General features: G+C 39.7%; 1 protein-coding gene across 1 annotated transcript in view; it reads right to left on the bottom strand.

Moving 5' to 3' along the window:
* slc9a7 (solute carrier family 9 member 7) overlaps window positions 1–22360 on the bottom strand; it is a 39271-nt gene that overhangs the window by 15423 nt on the left and 1488 nt on the right. Inside the window, exons 2-12 of the mRNA XM_079684152.1 lie at window positions 19151–19353; window positions 18063–18140; window positions 12715–12791; window positions 12162–12274; window positions 11512–11617; window positions 10499–10640; window positions 10294–10399; window positions 8614–8702; window positions 6227–6340; window positions 4427–4538; window positions 2484–2637 (exon numbers count right to left, since the gene is read on the bottom strand). Coding sequence (XP_079540278.1) covers window positions 2484–2637; window positions 4427–4538; window positions 6227–6340; window positions 8614–8702; window positions 10294–10399; window positions 10499–10640; window positions 11512–11617; window positions 12162–12274; window positions 12715–12791; window positions 18063–18140; window positions 19151–19353 — 1294 coding nt within the window. The remainder of the gene's footprint in view (window positions 1–2483; window positions 2638–4426; window positions 4539–6226; window positions 6341–8613; window positions 8703–10293; window positions 10400–10498; window positions 10641–11511; window positions 11618–12161; window positions 12275–12714; window positions 12792–18062; window positions 18141–19150; window positions 19354–22360) is intronic.

The following is a 22360-nucleotide window of genomic DNA, read 5'->3' on the forward strand; positions in this document are numbered from 1 at the left end:
GATTAAATATAACATCTAGTATTCAGATCCATTGCCTAATGATCAACATGGTTGTCCAGTCATTTGAAACACAGTTGGACAAATATGATCTGAATATGGGACATGCACTAATCCTCAGACTTAAACAAATATAATAATACAAAAACCCAAATGGCGATTAAACGGCTTTCTAAACTGAGAAGTCAACAACAGCTTCTATGTTTTAATCTCTAATTGTTTATGACCGCTCGTCAGCTGTGAGTGGTTATCAGCAAACTGTCATTTTCTTTCAGTTGAATACTCATTTCTGATTGGTCAATCTGGACATTCCGGAGGTCTGATATTTTTTTGCTAGACCGTTGCTAAGGAGATCAGACCGTTGCCAAGGAGGCTGCTCTGATCAAGGGACTATGTGCAGTCATATCAATCCACAGAAAGAAGTCCCGTCAATTTAATGTCAGCAGTTTTTTTTTTTTTTAATCCATCCATCATGAGGGTAGGAACAAAGAAGAGAGGAAAAGAGAGCTGAGCCAGAAGGCAAAGCTCTCAGTCCTACTTTCTTTATATTAATTATATTTAATACAGTTAACATATCTGTAATTGTATAACCTAACATTGATATAACCTGATGTTTCACTATGTTTCAGGGCTCCCATAAAAGTGTGCAAATATGTAAATGTATACAGCCGAGCGCCCATTCACCGCCTGCCACGCACCACATGTCCCCATTACCACCACATGTCCCCGTTACCCACCCACCCACCCACCCACCCACACCCACACACACACACACACACACACACACACACACACACACACACACACACACACACACACACACACACACACACACACACACACACACACACACACACACACACACACACACACACACACACACACACACACACACACACACACACACACACTTGAAATCCTTGTATTGAATGCTGCAATTTAAAAGCAGCGGAGATTCCTGGCTCCATCTCCTGGACACAAACACCAGTACAATGTGCACATTTCATTTTAATATTTTATGGTAAAATAATACTGTAACTGTTACAGAATAAAATTAAGTGATATATTTCGTATTTTTTATTTTTTTTTCATCTTTCTTTATTATTAAGAACATTATTTTATAAGAAGTATAATTTTCAGATCTGGAAAATGTTGAAATACAGAGGAGTTTTTGTTACCCTTTTTTCCGTCCTGTATCTCTCTCCATGAGTATCACTGTTTTCAATATTGTGTGTTCTGCACTGTTTTAAGTGTTTTGTCCCTAGCAAATAAAAATAAAAATAAATATCCCTTGATCAGCTTTCACTTTTTTATAACCATCTCTCAGATCTCCTAGAGAGGAGACACTCTGGGTTTATTTTGAGATTCCAGGCTCATTTTCACAGCTGGAAAAAGTTGAATTGTAAAGATTTTATCCAAATGCTATGGAGCCCCTAAAGGGACATGGAAAAAAAAAAAATGGAGAGAAAAAAAATTAAGTCAGGAAAACTGATTTGTTTCTCGTGCGCACGAGAAACAAATCAGTTTTCCTGACTTTTTTTTTTTTGACAAAGTTACCGATGCACCAAGGAGGAAGTGGAACACACATTAGACAACCATTTCATTGCAGACTGTTATGTTTACGTGGGGAAATGACAGAGCATACATTATTTGAGATAAGACTATATTTTGAAGTCAGACTTAATTGTATGGACATTTCGGCCAGGGGTGTAGAGCTATTGGTTTAAGCACAGGATTGGCAAAACAGGAGAGTCTGTAAACCAGTCTGCTTTGATCTATGAATTAATGTCCGTGACTCGCAGAGTACCTGGTTCCCCCGCAGCTTTTTTATAGGGAAACAAACACTCAGAACACACACAGAGAGCCAGTGGCGGACTGCCCCTCCCCCCCCGTTGACAGTTTACGTCGGCTGGGCAGGGTGAGATTCCCGGGCTGATTTTTAGTCCCAGTCCGCCCATCATGCGTCCTGATGACCGGCGATCTCCTTCATAAAACTAATAAAAGGGGGAGTAATCGGGCAGTTCGGTGTGTGTGTAGAGGTGTGTGTGGTCAAAACGTAACAGCCTGTCGTCACTCTTTATAGCTGTTCAATGAAGGTAAACACAGAAGGCGGTGCGTAAAAGCTCTTTGAGCGCTGGTGCTGCTCTTCTCTGAGTTACACGTCCCGCTGCCTCCTGGAGTGACCACACACCCCTGGCCGAAATGTCCTTAAACTGAAGTCTGAGTACGAAATATATCTCAAATAATGCACTGTCATTTCCCCACGTAAACATAACAGTCTGCAATGAAATGGTTGTGTCCTGTGAAAGTATCTCGTGCGCACGAGAAAGTATCTCGTGCGCACCTAAGTATCTAAGGTCCTTAGATACTAAGTCGTTATCCTGACTTTTTTTTTTCTCTCTCTGTTTTTTTTTTTTTTTTTCATGTCCCTTTAGGGGCTCCGTAAAATGCAAAGGAGATGCAGATGTACAAAAACAATGTCTCACCTGATGTGCAGGACGGACAGCATGGGCGTGGTCCCCCCCCCGAACACCCAGACGGTGAAGAAGACGACGAGCAGCGTGGTGGTGAACATCATCTGCCGGGCGTACGTCGCTGTGTCCCGGATTGCCAACGCAAACGCCATCGCTCCACGCAGACCTGCACGTTAAAAACAAAAAAACATGAATCAGCCAATCACATTAGAGTATGGTGGCCGATATGTGCAAACGAGCTCCAAGGTCAAAAACATTTTCAGTAGGAGAAACGCTCTGCAAGTTCAGAAACTATGCAAATACTAAAAACACAAATGTGCCAAAAACATCAGCAAATTAATAAATATCTGCACATGAAGGGTTCATCTGTTTGCATCCCACATATTTCGCTTTTACTACAATAACCTTTAGTTAGACCCTCCAGAAAAACGCGATTCTGCGATCGCAGAATTTACCGCATAATCAGCAAAATGGCGCAGATTTTTAAAAGGCCGCATATTTATCAAAAGGCTGCATAATCCCCGCATTTTTCCACACAAAGTTGAGAAAAACATTTTTTAACTCGTCTTGACGTGACGTCATCAGCTCGTGCATCACAGAATGTAAACAACACTGTATAGAGTGAACGTGTGGAGCTCACACGATAGAGAAAACACCAAGATGAAAAAATCTAATCCATCTCATTTACCGACGAACATTTCTACTAAAGACCAGGCAAAAAGTGGGGGGAAACTATTCTGCACCCCGTGCAACTGTGTGTTGGAGCATCAGAGAAAATCGACGGTGACGACCCTTTTTGATTTATTCAAACATTCGAAAATGCTTTCTGCTGCTGCGGACAAGAAAGCCAAACAACTCACGTTCACCGAGGCATCAACCTCCAAAACCCTTTCGAGGGCTACAAGAAACGAAGTGAGTAGCCTACAAGATTGAAGCTGCAGATAACGAACGAGTAAATGAAAACAGAATGAGGCGGAGAAGTGTGTGTGTGTGTGTGTGTGTGAGATTAAAATAGCCCAATTGCTTTTACAATAAATAAACATTGAATGTGTTTAATTGAATAGTAAAGGGGTTTAACGTTAGTGGCAGGTTGTGTGTGAGAGAGAATAAATAAGACAGCCCAATATTTAAAAAAATGGTTATTCTTTCCCCCCGCATATTTAGCATATTTCGCAACTTTCCGCAACTTCCCGCAATTTCACCGCATAAAATCACATAAAAACCCCGCATATTTAATCGCACAATCAAGGAATTGAGCCCGCGTTTTTCTGGAGGGTCTATTTAGTTCATCCTTGTACAGTATTTAATTATATTCAGTTTTAGCTCATGTTATGCTATTTTACACGTACATATTTTACTTATTACGCTTTTACCTGGACATTGGTCACTTGCAACATGGCCTCGCACTTGCATTTAATTTCTGTTCCGTTTCTTCTTGCATGAGTTTTATTGTTTTATGTCTTATATATATTTATGATGCATTGTGGGAGGAGCCTGGGACTTTTCATTGCATTAACTACACTGTAGCTGCTGTACATATGACAATAAATCCTTTGGACCGCCACCAATTTGAAAACACAAGTGCAGCATTTAGAGAACACCCACAATCTTGATGAAATATGCGTTTACAAAAAGCGCTGCATAAACAAAACACAACGGAAACCAGGTGACACTAAAAAGTGACGCACACAGCTGGGACCGGAGCGCTTGGTGATGTTCAGGATTATAAAGTTGAACTGTCTCTGTTGTTGGAAATTTATCTAAAATGTTTTATGGTTTATTTTAACAATGCGATCACATGACTGTCTGATATTACTGCAGATCTGCTGTAAGCTAGCTAGCTAACGTAGCTAACCTAGTCATTTCAAATAAACTGACAAACACTTCAGACTAACTGAATATTAGAGCTGCATCATATCAATAGATTATTGAGGGACGTCGTAATATAATCTAACCTGCGAACATCATCATGTGCTGGAAGTTCCCTTTGATCTTGTGCCTCCTGCCCAGGTTCAGGAAGAAGGACAGCGGGTAGATGTTGAAAGCTCGGCCGATGAAGATGGAAATCTGACGGTGGTGTTCAGGATTCAAAACGGCAAAGATTCAGGGAGCTGGGGTGATCACTTACAAAATGTTTTACTTGTTATGCTCCTTATCTTTCAATCGCATTTAAGAAGCTGTAATTTATCCCCGACCCGCACATATACAAACTCCCCCCGCCTGGATACCCAGTGTCTAACTGAATTTGATGAGTGACCTCATATTATTTAAAATGTCAATATCGGTTTATATTTAGTGGTGTCTGTATTATACTGTATATTTTTTATACCTGATAAAGCATTTTCAATTTCTATACTGCTGTTAATAATGTTTATACCTCCTCATAATGTTCACACTTTAAATACATTCAGTCTGTTTATATATTTATATTATACTTTAACAAACTCTGCACTTTCTGCTGTTACTCCTGGTTAGATGCTAACTACATTTCGTTGTCTTAAGTACTTGTACTCTGTGCAATGACAATAAAGTTGAATCTAAATCTAAAATCTGAAAAGAAAAACACAGAAATAATAATACATTTCTAAGGAGGTCGTGACATGACGTGGGGGGGGGGGCAGATGGTGGAGTGAATATATGTTTATAATTAAGTTTGACTCTTATGCTTTGTATCTGCACCTTTTTTTATTTGTATTGTTGTTCCTTAACTTTATTGTAAATCCCTTACTATACGAATATACCCCCTTGTATGAAAGGTGGTGTATAAATGACATTATTATTATTATCATGAATTTAAAGTAAAACATGGAAGGTAACTTGTTTGTAAAGCAGGAACATTTTAAGACAGACGGCGCAAACCATCATCCCAACATCACTAGCAACTCCTGTAGGGGAAGGAATATCTTAACTTTACGAATGGAAGTAGATTTAAATTGGCTGCTCCATCTCCCCATGTCCTGAAGCCCGCAACCTGGGTGTCATCCTTGACTCCACCCTTTCCTTCCACTCCCACGTCAAGTCTGTTACCAAATCGGCCTTTCTCCATCTAAGGAACATTGCCAGAGTTCGACCGTCACTCTCGGAGTCGGTTGCAGAAACCCTAGTCCATGCTTTTGTCACCTCCCGCTTGGACTACTGCAATGGTGTCCTGTTTGGGGTACCCAACAAAACCCTGGTCAGGCTCCAGTATGTTCAAAACTGTGCTGCCAGGGTACTCACACATACAAAGCCGTGGCAGCACATCACTCCCACCCTCATCCACCTCCACTGGCTGCCGGTCAAGTCCCGCATATCCTACAAAGTCCTCCTCCTCACCTATAAGTCCCTCCATGCCCATGCCCCCCAGTACTTATCGGACCTCCTCCTCCCACATGCCCCTCCACGGAACCTGCGGTCTTCAGACTCTGGCCTGCTAACCACCCCCCGCACCAACCTGCAAACCTTCGGGGACAGAGCCTTCAGTGTGGCAGCCCCCACCCTCTGGACATCCCCACGCTTGACGCCTTCAAAAGGGCCCTCAAATCCCATCTGTTTGCTAAGGCCTTTGGCCCCTAATCTATTTGTTGTTTTGTCTGTCTGACTTTTTGTCTGTCTGACTTTTTGTCTGTCTGACTGTTTGTCTGACTGCCTTTTGCTTTGTTATGTTTGTTCCTACTCCTGTTCTGCTTTGTAAAGCGGTCTCATGAAAGACGCTATATAAATCCAAGCTATTATTATTATTATTATTATAAGTGCACGTTTGTTCAGAAGGATACGAAAGCCCCGATGATGAAGATGGGGCTGAAGATGTGGTTCTGGAAGGTGAACAGAGCCAGGCCCATGTAAGAGAAGATGAAGTTCTCCGCCAGGAAGTGAAGCACCTCGAACAGCTGCAGGGGAAACAGATTTAGATATTACTGCAGAGAGAATACAGTGAAAAATCCACAGCAAGAGATTTAATGTTCAGGTCTAGCAAGAGGAACTTTTTGCAGAATGTTTCCCACAATGCAATGCACTGAAATGCACTCTAACATGGCCATTGTACTTTTTACAGATTGACTTTTTTCAAATCTCAATTTGCTTGACTGTATTTTAAAGTGTTATGCACAAAATGTATATCCGATTTGTATTTTCAAATTCAAGCCCTCTTAGGTGAGTTTATCATGCTACTGATAACCAAAAGGATGTTTCGTGATGGCAAATATACAGAAGGGTGACAAAGTAAACACAAATCTATGTTAAAATAAATGTGTCCCATGTTTGTAAGAAGACTCAGAATCCTCTATAACAAACAAAAACATTTCAATTCAAGTCTCTTTCTTTCCTTATTTTTCATACACTTCTTTCAAAGTCAAGCGCTTTCCTTGGCCTTTACACCTTTTGTGGAAACCATAATACAAACAGTATACTGATTAATTCACATCCTCTTAACATCAAATCACAAGTAAGGTCAAATACAACCAGCTTTAAAATGTGTTGCATGTTTGTAAGTTGACAGTAGTACAATTTCAAGCATTTTCAAGCACTTTTTTCAAATCAAAGCACTTTTCAAACCTTGGAAACACTGCATTCCAATTCTTACAGGTGCTGGAAACCTTTCAAGTGCTTTAAGGATTTCCAGCACCTGCAGAAACCCTCCTCCTGTCTTCCTGTCTTTTGAGCAATGTGTGTCTTTCTTTGAAACTGAGCTATAGGAGCTTGAATACTTGCATCAAAGATATTTAAAGGTTCCTGCTGTGAGTTGTCTGTGTGTTTAATCTGGAGACAACAGACTGAAGGAACCCCCCCCCCCTTGAGAAACAGAGTACAACTTGTCCTCAATAACCCAGATTAAGCTCACCATCTGGCCCCGGCGTATTTCCACTACAGGGCTTTAGCAAGGCTTGGCTTGGCTCGGCTCGCTCTTTTTGAATTTCCACCAGGGGTAGTATCGCCTCACTGGTACTTTTTTAGAACCACCTCAGTCGAGGTTCCAAGCGAGCTGAAAATATGCTTAGCTAGTAATAATAATAATAATGCATTTTATTTATATAGCGCTTTTCACAACTCAAAGACGCTTTACAATATGAGGGAGGGTAGACAAACAAGGACAGGCAAACAAGTAAGTATAATAAAATAAAAAAATAAAAAGGCAGTCAAGAGGAAGTTGATTGAGAGGGGGGGGGGGGGGGGGTTCATGGGTAGAGACAGAGTTGAAAAGATGTGTTTTGAGGCGGGACTGAAAGACTGTGAGGGATTCAGAGTCACAGAGATCTTGGGGGAGGGAATTCCAGAGCCTAGGAGCTGCCACTGAGAAGGCTCTGTCCCCAAAGCTGCAGAGTGTGGATGTGGGAGTGGATAGGAGTCCGGCTGCGGTGGATCTGAGGGACCGTGGGGGGTTGATAAGGAGTGAGAAGGTTTGTGAGATAAGGGGGAGCCAGATGGTGGAGTGCTTTGTAGGTGAGGACCAGAATTTTGTAGTTAATGCGATGGGAGACAGGAAGCCAGTGGAGGTCTTTGAGGACTGGGGTGATGTGATGCCATGATTTGGTATGCGTGAGGAGACGTGCAGCTGCATTTTAGTGACGTGAAACACTGCCGACCGCTGATTGGTCAGAGAGAATCGTCACAATTCTTGCGCGAGACAGTCGTTGCATAATCACATTTTTTAAAACAGACGAGCTACCGTCAACAAGTATTTTCTAATTTCAACAAAGTATTTTTAATTTCAACAAATCCATAAAGAAATGGCAGCAAAAAAAAACCTTTCCGTGGTCGTTGGACGAGGTACAGACGTCCTCCATCTCGTTGCAGATGAAAAAATACAGCGAGAGCTCGATGGCGGAATAAGAACAGGAACGGCTGGAGTCCATGCAGGATGGTAAGTTTTTGGTAACGCTCTGTTCTTTGCTTGAAAGCGTTGTGTCCCTATCTATTGTAAAGCTCGCTTCTAACAAACAAGCCTATTTTATCTTTACATTTATGTTCGACAACCCAGCCGATCGCCCCGCCAACACTGCGTCGTTACTATAGTTACTACCCTCGTTACTAACTGTGATGGAAACGCAGCTTAAAGTGAGCCGAGCCATGGCGAGCCGCGCTAAAACCTTCGACTACAGGTCGCACTTAGGGGGTTAGACTGTAAACAGCAACAGAATGAAGGAACAGGAAGTGGTCAGTGTACCTGCTTGGTGCGCTGAGTGGACTCTGCAGACAGGTTGTTGTAAGTGTAGTGAGCCTGAGTGATGCCGCAGAACAGCACGGCTACCACACCTGCAGGAAAACACACAAAATACTCAGGTTGAGTACAAGTACCTCAAAATTGTACTTGACTACAGAACTTGGGTAAATTTACTTCACCACATTTCACACATGTAATTAAGGCATAGACAGACTTGCTAAAGATACAATAAATGTAAAGGATTTAAAGAACATCAGGTGGTTTTTAAATGGGTTAGTTTGTGTTATAATTGGCACATCTTGTTTTAGTGGTACTTTTTATTTTGGATAGATGTTGTTTGTACATTTTATTACAGATAATGAAGTAAGAGATTTTTGAACGGTTGATATGTTTGTATATATTGACATTTTAAATAATTATAGTGGCTAATAATGTTCCATTAATTAAGCTATGATTTAACCACAAAAAAAGGTTACATAATATGCTATAGTAGTTGAAACCTACTAGTATGGGTGAAATCTACTCAAAAATACTGTATATTCAGCTGAAGCAATAAATACGGTTAAGTTACAAAATAATTAGACCCTCCAGAAAAACGCGATTCTGCGATCGCAGAATTTACCACATAATCAGACAAATGGCGCAGATTTTTAAAAGGCCGCATAATCCCCGCATTTTTCCACACAAAGTTGAGAAAAAAAAAAGTGAACTCGTCTTGACGTGAAGTAGTGATGACGAACTCACACGAGAGAGAAAACACCAAGATGAAAAAATCTGATCCATCTCATTTACCGACGAACATTTCTGCTAAAGACCGGGCAAAGCAGTCCCCCGATGTCTTTCACGAGAGTGGGGGGAAACTATTCTACACCCCGTGCAACTGTGTGTTGGAGCATAAGAGAAAGTCGACGGAGACGACCCTCTTTGATTCATTCAAACATTCGAAAATGCTTTCTGCTGCTGCGGACAAGAAAGCCAAACAACTCACGTTCACCGAGGCATCAACCTCCAAAACCCTTTCGAGGGCTACAAGAAACGAAGTGAGTAGCCTACAAGATTGAAGCTGGTCAGATAACGAACGACTAAATGAAAACAGAATGAGGCGGAGAAGTGTGTTTGTGTGTGTGTGTGTGTGTGTGTGTGTGTGTGTGTGATTAAAATAACCCAATTGCTTTTACAATAAATAAACATTGAACGTGTTTAATTGAATAGGAAAGGGGTTTAACGTTAGTGGCAGGTTGTGTGTGAGAGAGAATAAATAAGACAGGCCAATATTTAAAAAAAAATCTATTCTTTTTTGCAACTTCCCGCAATTTCACCGCATAAAATCACATAAAACCCCCACATGTTTAATCGCATAATCAAGGATTTTAGCCCGCGTTTTTCTGGAGTGTCTAAATAATAAGTATGGTCAACTTTATCTGGATTTAGATGTGCAACCACATAGCTAAAATACATGGTAAATTCAACATAGCATTTCTTTGTGTAAGCATTTTAACATCTACCATGACCTCAGCCACAACAATTGTTGATAAATTAAATTCTGACATGACTTCTGAATTTGTCCGCGACCCGACCACGGATAAGCCGGAGAAGATGGATGGATGACTTCTGAATTTGCAGACTTCTTCACCACGGCTGTTTTAAGCCTACTACCTTTTTGTTATTTGCCCTTCAGCTCACCTGTGAACCCGCAGGCCTCGGCCAGCAGGAAGGTGCTCCAGGACATGAGGAAGAAGAGCGCCGTCTCAAGCAGCGGGAAGCAGTGCAGCTTTGTGAACTTGGTGACGTGAGAGTGACGTTAAAGACACAACAGCACAGTCTGGTTTTAAAATATATATAAACAAACATTTTCCAAAAACTTTCTGAGACTTGAGTGTGAGGATATGAGAGCGGTGACGACTCCGGTGGCGGCTCCCATCACGAAGGAGCCGCTGAAGATCCCGATGAAGACCCCGACGGACTTGAAGAAGGCAGCGGCGTCGAACATGTGAGTGTTCGTTCCGCTGGGCTGGTACGCCACGATGGAGCTGGAGACACAGGACAGAAAACAGGGATTAAAAAAAAAAATGATATTTTCAGTGTTTTTTAAAGATAGTCCATTGTTTGAATGGATTTACCTCGTTAAGCAGGTTCATACCGACATACTTGTCTTTTTGAACATTAATATACCACATTATAGAAGCAATCCCTTCTACCTGATGCATATTCTTTTTCGGTTTAAAAATTAATTAAATCAATAATAATCTTAATAATATATATATCATTATTATTACGATTATAAAAACAAATATTTATATTATTGTTTGAATTATTTATTTAGATATTAACTGTTGTTAGTTATTGCACAACTATATATTATATGTATATATATTTTTTTATAATTGTATTGTTTTTTTGTGACACCTCTGTATGTGGATTCACAAGAAGCAATGATTTTTAAATAATAATTTTTTTGTTTGTGAAATGTTAGAAGTCTTTATCCCTGGTAAAGCAGTGGTGTCCGCTATAATACAAATATGTATAAGTGTGAGTAGACAATTTGGAAACTACAAATTTGGATAAATTAGAGGATGAGATAAGAAGACACTTATTTAATTCATATATTTATTTAGAGGGACTCTCCACTATATGGATTCCAATGATGCCAAAATATATAAATTATTTTATGTTAGTTTGATCAAATGTGAATAGTTTTGTTTCCCTTTCACTGACAATGCAGCAGAGTACGCTATAATACAAATAGGAATAACACAGAAATGAGTGGATTAATAATTCATTCTGCCAGTAGAGGGAGGCAGAGTGTGTGTTTCAGCAGACAGACCTGTCTCACACCTCACTGTGGAATTTCATCAGCAGGAGTCAAAGAGAGTTTGATAATAAATCATGAGTGTAACGTACGAGGAGAGCACGATGGCCACGGCGTCGTTCATCACGCTCTCTCCAAACAGCAGAGCGTAGAGATCCCCATCAGCGTGCAGATCGTTGAAGATGGCCAACACCGTCACTGCACACACACACACACACACACACACACACACACACACACACACACACACACACACACACACACACACACACACACACACACACACACACACACACACACACACACACACACACACACACACACACACACACACACACACACACACACACACACACACACACACACACACACACACACACACACACACACACTTATTATAGAGACATACACTGCATCTCACAGTTTTCACTTTGTCATTATGGGGTACTGTGTGTGGCATGTTGAGAAAAACAAGGAATGTAATCAAGTTTGAAATAAAGCAGTAACATAACAAAATGTGAAAAAAGTAAACGGTATGAATACTTTCCAGATGCTTGGGCAGTAATGGATTACATGTAACTGGATTATTCAATCAGGCGCAATCAGATCACTGTTTCATTTCTAAACATTGTGGATTACTAGGATGTTGTGTCTGTCCGTCTCTCTGTGGGTGTGTGTGGGTGTGTGTGGGTGTGTGTGTGTGTGTGTGTGTGTGTGTGTGTGTGTGTGTGTGTGTGTGTACCTGGGTCAGTGGCAGACATAATGGCACCAAAGAAGAGGCAGTCTGTGTAGTAAAACTTGTCCGTCAGCTGTCCCAAAACCTGCATCAGTTTCACCACGCCGTACATCAGATTCCTGCAGACACACGAGCAAAGAAGAGGAGAATAAAAGCGTGAGGTGGAAGGACTATTCAGATCCTTTTCTTAAGAGTAAAAGTACCAATACATTCATGTCAAAATACTCCATTACAAATATACAGTACGTCCTACATTCAAAATATCACTTAAGGAAAAGTACATTATCATAAAAATGTACTTTAAGTAGTAGTAGTATCATTGTACTGCGTTTGTGGACACATGATATATTAAGCATTCATGTTGAGCACCGTTTGCATAGCAACACTGGAGGATGCATCATGTTAAAAGTTGATCACATGTTGTGTTAAGGCTAAATCTTCATCTGGAGAGAAACTAAAGCTTTAAAATAAATGCAGTGGATTAAAAAAATTATTTAGAAGTATAAAGAAGCATTATATGGACATTTAAGTACAATCTACTTAGTAATTTTCCACTCACCCGATGACGAAGCATGAGATGGCCGTGCCCAGAAAGGCGTAGGTGATGATGGAGCCCATGTTCCTGAAGAAGTGTCTCTACGAAGAGAAAAGGACGATTAGACAAACTGCTGCTGTGGGAACATAGAGACAATAAGAATTCTCCTACAGCTGGAAACATAGACCGTAGGAGTTTAGATTGTCCTTATGGTCATAGCGTGTCTCCTTGTAGACTTGTATCATCTCTTGGTAGACATCTGCCTCTATTTGCAGTCATTGTGTGCCTCTTAATAGTATTTTTTGGTAATGTGCATGTCTTTGTGATAATTTGTTGGTCTCCTTGTAATTTCTGTTGGTCCCTTTTTACTAACTATGCCTGCTTCCGTCAATATCTATGTCTCCGTGAGGTCATTTTGTAACTTCTTATATTCATTTTGCATCTGTTTTTGATTGTTTTGTGTATTTATTTTTTTAAGATTGTTGTTGGAAAAGCTCTGTAAACACTGTAAATGTACATACAAATATATTTATTTATTTTAAAGAAAGTAAGTGTACAAACTTCACTGCAGAAAGTCAGCGTGACAAAGCTACCAAGCTGAACTTATTTAACTCTCCTTTAACAAACCAAAGTCTATAAACACTCTCCATAGAGGTATAAGGTCAGTAGCAGCGGCATGTTTGGGAGGAACATCCTGTTGAACTACAAACACTGATTCTGCTGATCTGAGTCTCCACATTACTCCTTCTATATCACATGTGTCAAACTCGAGGCCTGGGGGCCAAATCAGGCCCTTGGTGGATTTAATTTCGGCCCGCAGGATAATTTCTAATTACTATTAGATCTGGCCCTCCGGTATATTGCACCTTCACTCCATCCTGAGGGTCTCCTCAGCTCAGAGCCTGAGCCCAAACATTGATGACCTTGCACCCAAGATGAGATGCCAAGTATCTGAGCTAGCATCACAGAGCAGTACACTGAGTTTAATGGATGTTTCCTTCTGCACTTTCTCTCTCACGACAACAGGGCGTGTTTGGTTTTTTCTTTGAGGGAAATAGTTTTTTTGAAGCTGTTGTTGGCCTGTGGAAAAATGTAATCATAAGATATGACTCTGGAAAAGCTGTTAAGATCTCAGACACTTAGGATGTAGGACCCAATTGCAAGACCCGGGAGACAGAGGTAAAGTATTTGTTGGATACTTTATTTTCCAAAACAGCATTGAATAACAAAAAAGGTAACTATCAAATCTCTAGCCGACATGACAAAAATAGAGAACAAAAAATGAAAGCGCTTTTCAAAAGCACAAGGACCATAGACCTGATCATAGCAAGACACAATAGCACAGAGACCTGAACATCACAAGAGACGAAAACGAACTGACACTGAACACTGGGAGACAGGGGAATTTAAACACAGGGTAACAAGACACAGGTGGGAATAATCAGGGGCGGGACTGACGCTGATTAGCACAGGAGACACAGAAGGGGTGACAGGTGAAAATAATCAGGAAATTAGAAACACCAGGGAAACTAACAACAGACAGGAAAACCAAGGGGGAAAAAAAAAACAGACAATATACAGGGAGGAAAACATGACAAGGAGAAAAGCAAAACACCCACTACCAGACACACAAATTTAAAACCGTGACAAAAGCTGCAGATAGAGCCATAAGAAATGAATTAACTGATTATTTAATGTTTAATGTTGTTTTTATAGGCAATCATTTAAGCTTTGTTAGTTCCAGGTTTAATATGTGCAATAAGTTCATTTCAATAAGTTCTGCAATAAACATTGAACCAGTCCGGCCCTCGACTAGTACCCATTTTTTTTATTTTGGCCCACTGTGTATTTGAGTTTGACACCCCTGATCTAAGAAACAAAAACACTGACTCCGATGAAAAGTGCCTTTGGTTCAGTGACTGAGAGGAGGGATTTATGTCAAATAGAAAGAAGAAGTGTGCAGCACGTTGTGTTCAGGGCCAGCTCTGTCCTGGGGATTCCTCTGGACACTGTGGAGGTGGTGGGAGACAGGAGAATGGCAGCCAAGCTGTCCTCCCTGCTGGACAATATGTCCCACCCCCTCCAGGACACCCTGTCCTCACTGTGCAGCTCCTTCAGCGACAGGCTGCTGCACCCCACCTGTCACACGGAGAGATACCGCAGGTCCTTCCTTCCTGCACCGGTCAGACTTTACAACCAGCACTGCCCCTAGTAGACCCTCCTACACACACCACAACACAGACTATAACACCCCTTGCTGCTAAATACAAACTGACTTTGTGCAATATGTGCAATATATATATGCCATTAATAACTGTGTAATTTATACCCGGCTGCTAAACCCTTGTTACTGTTACAAGGTATCTATCTTGTATTTTGTAGATTGTGTAACTTGCTGCAGTTAAATACCGTCAAACTATGTGCAATATGTGCTTTATGTGCAATATATACTTTATATACATATGCCATCTTTAATAACTGTAATATATACCAGGCTGCTAAAAGAACTGCTACAGGATTTGATTTGTTTTTGATCTGTATTTTTGAAAATTATGTAACTTTTTATCTTTTTTTTTTAGCATATTGTTTATTATATTATAACTTAGGACTTTTTTAGCATATTGTTGTGTTGTTTGTTTGTTTATTATAACTTAGTACTTTTTTAACGCATTTCAGATATGCAACACTAAGCTGTCTGTGGCTCTTTCCTGCTGTAACGCTGCACATTTCCCCTCAGTGGGATTAATAAAGGTATTCTGATTCTGATATTCATTACTATACTGTGTGTTTCATTACAGAGAACTAAAGCTTGTTATGAACTGAAGAAAAGCCGTTATTGCTGCGTTTAAAATCCCTCCCAACATGACTTCCTGCTTCCTGTTCCTTAGATCCGACTCAGCAAATTCCAGCTCTAATCACAATTTCACCAGAAAAACAAAAAAAGGAGTTCTCACTTTACATTTAAGAATGTTTTAACATCACTCGGACAGTTATTTAAAACCAACTGTGCCATGGGGTACATTTAAAGAAAAAATTGAAACTGTATTGTTGATTGTAACAATAGGGAGGCTGTGGCGCAGTGGATTAGTGCGTTGGTGTTCGGATCAGGTTCAAACCCCACTGCAGTCAGCATGTCGTTGTGTCCCTGAGACACTTCACCCCAAAGTGCTCCTGTGGGGATTGTCCACAGTATTGAGTATGTAAATCGCTTTGGATTAAAGTGTCTAACAAGTGACATGTAATAATGTAATGTGTTCTTATACCTTTGCTAGATAGCACTTCATCTGAAGACAACAAATAATATGAGTGTTGTTGGTTATTAGTTCATGCAAGAGGCGTTCAGTTACATACCTAAAAAAATATATGTTGCCAATTATTTCGAAGATTTTTAGTTGCAATTTTAGGAGAAAGACAATCCATAAAACTTCACTTCTATCACTTTTGTAAAAAAAAAACGGACATTTTATAGCAGTATCATTATTTAGAAACTCTGTCCAGCTTGGCATCCTCAGGTAAATATATAATAAAAAAGAATAAAAAGGCCAAATGAATCAGAAAGACAGCAATTTAAGATATTCAATAATACAAAAATAAACTTTAAAAAAAGGCATGAAAGGTCATTTAAAAGCGCATGCCATTGAATTTAAATTGTCTCCCCCAACCAATTTCCACACTATTACATTTGGGCAAAAATGCTAAACAATACATCTTTAAAAAAAAAAACTGTGAAGCATGCCCATTGTAGCGGGGGGTGCAAGAAGAGCACTTGTGTTTTTTTTAAATGCCGTTTAAAACATACATTGCAGTATAGGAGGAATGGGCTTATACATAATTGTCTGATATTTAGTCAGAAAACTCTTCCTGCATGAACTGCACCAGCTGCTGCAGTTGAATACTGTAAACATGGCGATGGATTAATGATAATCCTTCTCTAAACACCACACTACTGTTGCTCAACAATGGGAAGCAGAACCGTCTCATATTTTCACTGTTGTTTTTTTGGTTGTTTTTTTTGTAAAAGCCAGAGAGGAAACGAAAGACATCTGCAGTGGAGTTCCCCTCAGAGACACTCAGTGTGTGAGAGGCAGCAGGAAGTGGCAGCAGAATCAGATATCCACCTGACTACAGGGCAAGTAATGATAGGGCCACAAGCTGAAGGACCCTCTGGATTTATCTTACTAAAAATCACTGAAGGAGGCATTTACCAAACTGCAAAGAGACACACAACGACTACAAGAAAGACAAGACATGGCCTTGTAATTTAAATAGGAGGGAACTGTACTACAAAAAGCCTAAAAATACAGCAATGAGACTCAAAATGACCTCAAAGACACAACAATATCAACAAACTTGAAACAAAAAGACATTCAATGACCACAAAGCTAGTCAAAAAGTCTATAAAAACGGCACAACAAGACTTAAAATCACTGCAAAGCACCACAATGACTACAATAAATACTAAAAGTAAACCCCGGATGTTGGAAATAACATGTGTTATTGGTGTGAGTGTAAACCCTTAGCATTGCCGCGTGCATGAAATCCAATGCATTTCAAAACTTACAAAAACCTACAATTTATCATGAGGGTAGCATAACATATAATGAGGGAGCAGATCAGGCCCCATCATGGCCGTAACCTACAAAAAGACAAATACTAACCAGGAAGAGACGCAACAAAACTACAAGAGGCGCGTTCACACCGCAGTACTTTTCCCACAAAGGTTCATGAGAACTTAGTTCATCAGAACTCTTTAGTTCTGATGAACTAAATACAGATCGCGTTCACACCGGAATAAATCCCTGGGGGTGGATTAGGCAAATGAAGCCGCTGACGTCACTTCTTCTTCTTCTGCTTTGGGTTTACTGGCAGGCCGCAAACAACTTCACGGCGTGTATACTGCCGCCCAAAATCCCCGGAGTTGGGGACTGGCTTCAGTAGAAAGACTTCCGAGTAAATCGCCAGAACGCCGACATCTCCTCATTTCCACCGCTCCCATGTTTTATTTTGTGTTGCCATAAATTAGTCTCTCTGCGTTTCTACGCTGGGCTAATGCTAATGCTAATAATGCGAGGATAATAAAATGGTGGCTTCACAACACTTTTTTTGAGTTTTAGTTCCGGCTCTTTTTGGTGTGAACGCGACATTTCGGAACTATATCGGAACTAAAGTGGGATAAGTACTCCGGTGTGAACGCGGCTAAGGAGACACAAAATGACTACAAAGAGACGAAGAAGCCTCAAAACAACAACAGATAGTGTGTAAATAGCGTCAAAGTGTGCGTGTCCTGCTATAGTATTTTGCATTATATTACGTTACTGCAAGTTGAAAGACATTGAGCATTAGATAGAATGATTTGAACAAGCCGCACTCACCTTCTTCAGACTGTATCCAGCGTGGAATATAATGGGAGGCAGCAAAATGTTGAAGAACACTTCAGGGTCGAATGTCACCTGGAAAAGATTTTAGGAAATGAATTTGATGTTGTATCTGCACATTTAACAAAAGAGAGGTTCGACTGAGAAACAGTAAATGAAATAAATATAAAAAAACGACATTACTTGTGGATTTTTGTGGTCAAAATCAAAACAGAAAAGCCAAAACTCAAATAAAAGGATAAAGAAATGTAATCTTTCTTTCTCTTATGTTGTACATAATATAATTTAACAGTTAAAACCGTCTTGACTGCGTCTTCCACACAGGTTGCCCATTTCTGTGTCTCTTGAAGGCTGGCGCCGTGAGATTTGCAGTCTTTTATATTCCTTTGACGACAGAGGTTACCACTAGGGGACAATATTATTTGACCTTTTAAAAAAAAACAACAATTGGCTCAAACAGATGCAAAATCAAGTATTATGTTTAAATTGAAAACAATGGAAATGCCGTCGGTTGTTGTACTCGTCAGTGTTTTATACAGTCTAAACACCTAAAACTGTCTTCAACTTTCACCTTTTTACACAGCATAGACAAAATAAAATGGACACATCTGTTAAGTTGAAGGTATACTTAGCACATCCTGTGTTAAAGGGGAGAAGACAATGAAAGCATTTACATGTCTACAGTGTTTCTGCTCTTAATCAGACTCTATCCTTTTATTTGTAAGAAAATCTAAACATCAGGCCCCAAATTGCTCGGGGTTTCAGTCATATCTACGCCACAAAAATTGAAAAAGTAACACAAATAACTGAATCACTATGCAAATAGGGAAGAAGTTAAACAAAAAGCTACCGCAAAATATAGTTAAACTGTTAAATGACATGTAGGTCACTACTCCCTAACAACATTACATTTCACAGATTTAGAGAAAGTTCTGACTAAATGCTTCTAAAGGTGTAGAATTTTATGAGGATACGGGGCAAAGTGCATGCCTGTTCAACATTCAGTAGGGAAAGTGTGCATGTATATGTCAATAATGTGAGAAAAAGTAAGAACATGAATGAAAAAGCGAGAGTTAAGTGTTTACTTTGCGCAGCATGTCGTTCTGCTCCACGTTGTGGATCTCTCTGGAGTTGATCTCTCCCTTCAGCGTGTACTCAAAGAACTTCCCGCTGATGTTCAGCAGGACGGTGCTGACCGGCCCCTCCTTCAGTGAGCAGCTGGGGGGGGTCTTGTTGTGGTAGCTGGTGGCCGGGATGCCGTACCGCAGGATCACCCCCACCAGCAAACCTGGGGGAAAATAATTTTAAAAATGTTATATAAAATGTGTAGCCTTGTAGATTCAAGACCAGCAGCAAACCTGGGAAAGGGGGAGAAAATGGTAGCTGGTGGCCGGGATGTCGTACTGCAGGATCAAAAGGCAGATGGTAATGTATAAACTGTGTCGCATTGTAGAATCAGACCCACAAGCAAACCAGAGCTAAAGGGAGAACAATGGTTGCTTAAGGCCGGGATGCAGTACCAAAGGATAACCTCCACAAGCAAACCTGGGTAAAAAAGAAACGGAGAAAAGTAATAAAAACACAATATATAAAATGTGTATAAGTGTAGATTCAAGTCCAGCAGCAAACCTAGGGAATGGGGACAGATATATTATAGGAAATGGGAGCATTGGAGAATCTCATCCACTAACAAACTCAAAGAAAGGTGTGAAAATCTATTATAAATCATATATGAAACGTTTAGCACTAGAGAATCACATCCACCAGCAAACCTGAGAAAAACACATACAAAGATATGTGTTGACATGTTTTCACTCGTACAGTCTCAGCTAATAATGTGTGGGAAATAACCTTACATTTAGATATTTAAATTTCAAGGCCTTGTGTATACAGTAATGTCTTGCTCACTCATAGCCTGAGGTTCAAGGGCATATTTTAAAAGTACCTCCCAAGGACCTTTTAAAATGTTGAGCAAACAGTCTTGTTTGTTTTGCCTGATTTGTCCGACTAAAATCTAGCCTTAAAGTATTCTGATTTGTCCCGATTACACTCCCACAATACCTGCAAACAGTTTCTGTGGAGCCAGCTGTTTATTCAGAAAATCAATATTTGACATGGTTCCACTTGGCAGCGCTTTTGGTGACAGTCCAGAAAAAAACACAATGATTCCCATGATTCTGGAGTTGTGTTGAAACTCCAATTAAACCAACTTAAAAAAACAAAGCAATGATGTTCCCATAGTAAAGTAAAAAGTAAATATGTGCTGTGATTTCACGGTTTGCTTTTTAATCAAGAAAAACAATTCAAAGTTTGTCCTTCATGTTATAATCTCAGGTTAATCACTGACATTTGAAGAGACACTAAACACAGATGAGACTGAAATAAATCATTAGCCGGGAAAATCTACTCGTATAAATGGATTATGTAGTCAGAGGGTAAAATACTTTTATTTATTTCCCAATACCATATATGTATATCTGCTTGGATAAATTACCTATTGTGGAAGAACAGAAAAACAATCCCTATTTTTCCTTTTTTGATAATCGATTAAAAGTAATATTTAATGCCATAATTTACCTAAAATGCGGAAAAAATTCGCGGCCCACATTCAACCATAAACAATACGGAGGCTAAATAAAGTTCTGACTGGTCGATTCAGAACATGTGACATGTTGTTAATCCAGTAGAACAGACCGCTGTCAAGGACTGCAATGACCGTTGCTAAGGAGGATCAGAAAGAGAAAGAAAAAGAGGTTCAAATAAAAAATAAATCTTAATAATGAAATGTTTCCACACAAATCATAATGTTTAGCAAATGATTTGGCGGCAAATATTGAATTTACATTTACACCTTTTAATATTTTATTTGGGCTTTTAGATGAAGACCGCACACAGTTAATAAATATAACTATTCTTCTGGCTAAAAAACATATTTTTAAAAGTCAATCAAGGAGTAATGTTAATTTAAGGTGTTTGAAGAGTAGATTAAAAATACAATTTATTTTGAAAAAATAAAGCACCAGAACGTCGCTCCGCCACTTCACAAATTGCAGTACCCATAAGGAGCCGTACACATGCCGCAGTTTTTGCGTGGCTGTGTCTTTAGTTGAAAGCCCAGTGGCGATCTGTTCATCTGTCATACCGATCATACAGTCAATAACTTTGTTGTTATTAGCATCTGGTTAGCTAGCTATGCTAACGAATATAAGAAGCTTTTTCTACAACCAGTGAGGTAAAGGCACATCTTTATATGATCATTATAGTTGTAAAAAAATAAGAGAATAAAGTAAACAGGTATAAAATACTATATGACAGTAAAAAAAAGTTGTTATTAATAAACAAGAATACAGTTTAAAAAGGAGAGTGATTTGTAAAATATCCATAAAGAAAAAGAAAATCTGCTTACAGTTCTGTTTCATATGGGTGTTGAGAAGTGCACCAGATTGATGCTTTTAACTTCAACATTTAAAAAACATCTTCCCAGGGGAGCATGCCCCCGGACCCCCTAGAGGAGGTTAGGTCCCCCCCCCCCCCCCCCGCACTTAAATCATGTTCACATGGATAGGAAACTAAATACATTTGCACACATCTTGTGTCCATATCTTTCTGTTTTGGTGGTCCTGCCACAACCATGCACGTGCATGCATGCGCGAGTCATGGTAAAATATCTGGATTAAGAGGTTGATTTTTCTTTGCACAGCATGAAAGAAAGGCCAAATGAATGGGCTTTGATTTTAGTTTTTTTAAGCAGAGGTTGAGTTCAATCATTTGTATGGCCCTCGGAGGATGTTGTAAAAATTGAAATGGCCCTTGAGAGGAAAAAGGTTCCCCACCCCTGCTCTACACAGTCAACAGGGATTATTCTGTGCTCATATGGTTGTCACCATAGGAATAAAATGGCAGGTAATAGATGAAGCTGATGACAACCCTGCGTTACCTTTCCTTATGTTGTTTTTAAGGAAATCATCTTTTTTTTAATGCATGATGTTTGTTAGATTTTGACCAGCCACTATTGATTATCCTCTTTATTCATTATTCTGCTGATTCTAGTCAGTCAATACCAGTTTATTCTATTAAAATGTCAATAAATGTCTATCACATCTTTACAAAGCCAAATGTGATGTCTTCAAATGTCTTGTTCTGTTCCAGAAAAGTCAAAAAATATTTAGTTTACAACGATATCAATAAAGAAAAAGCAGGATATCCTGTCAGTGGAGAGGCTGGAATCAGAAAATGTGGGAATTATTTCCCACTTTCTGATTTAAAAATGAATGAAAACAATGAATTTATTATCA

This window comes from Notothenia rossii, assembly GCF_949606895.1.
Source record: "Notothenia rossii genome assembly, chromosome: 1".
Lineage (NCBI taxonomy): Eukaryota > Metazoa > Chordata > Actinopteri > Perciformes > Nototheniidae > Notothenia > Notothenia rossii.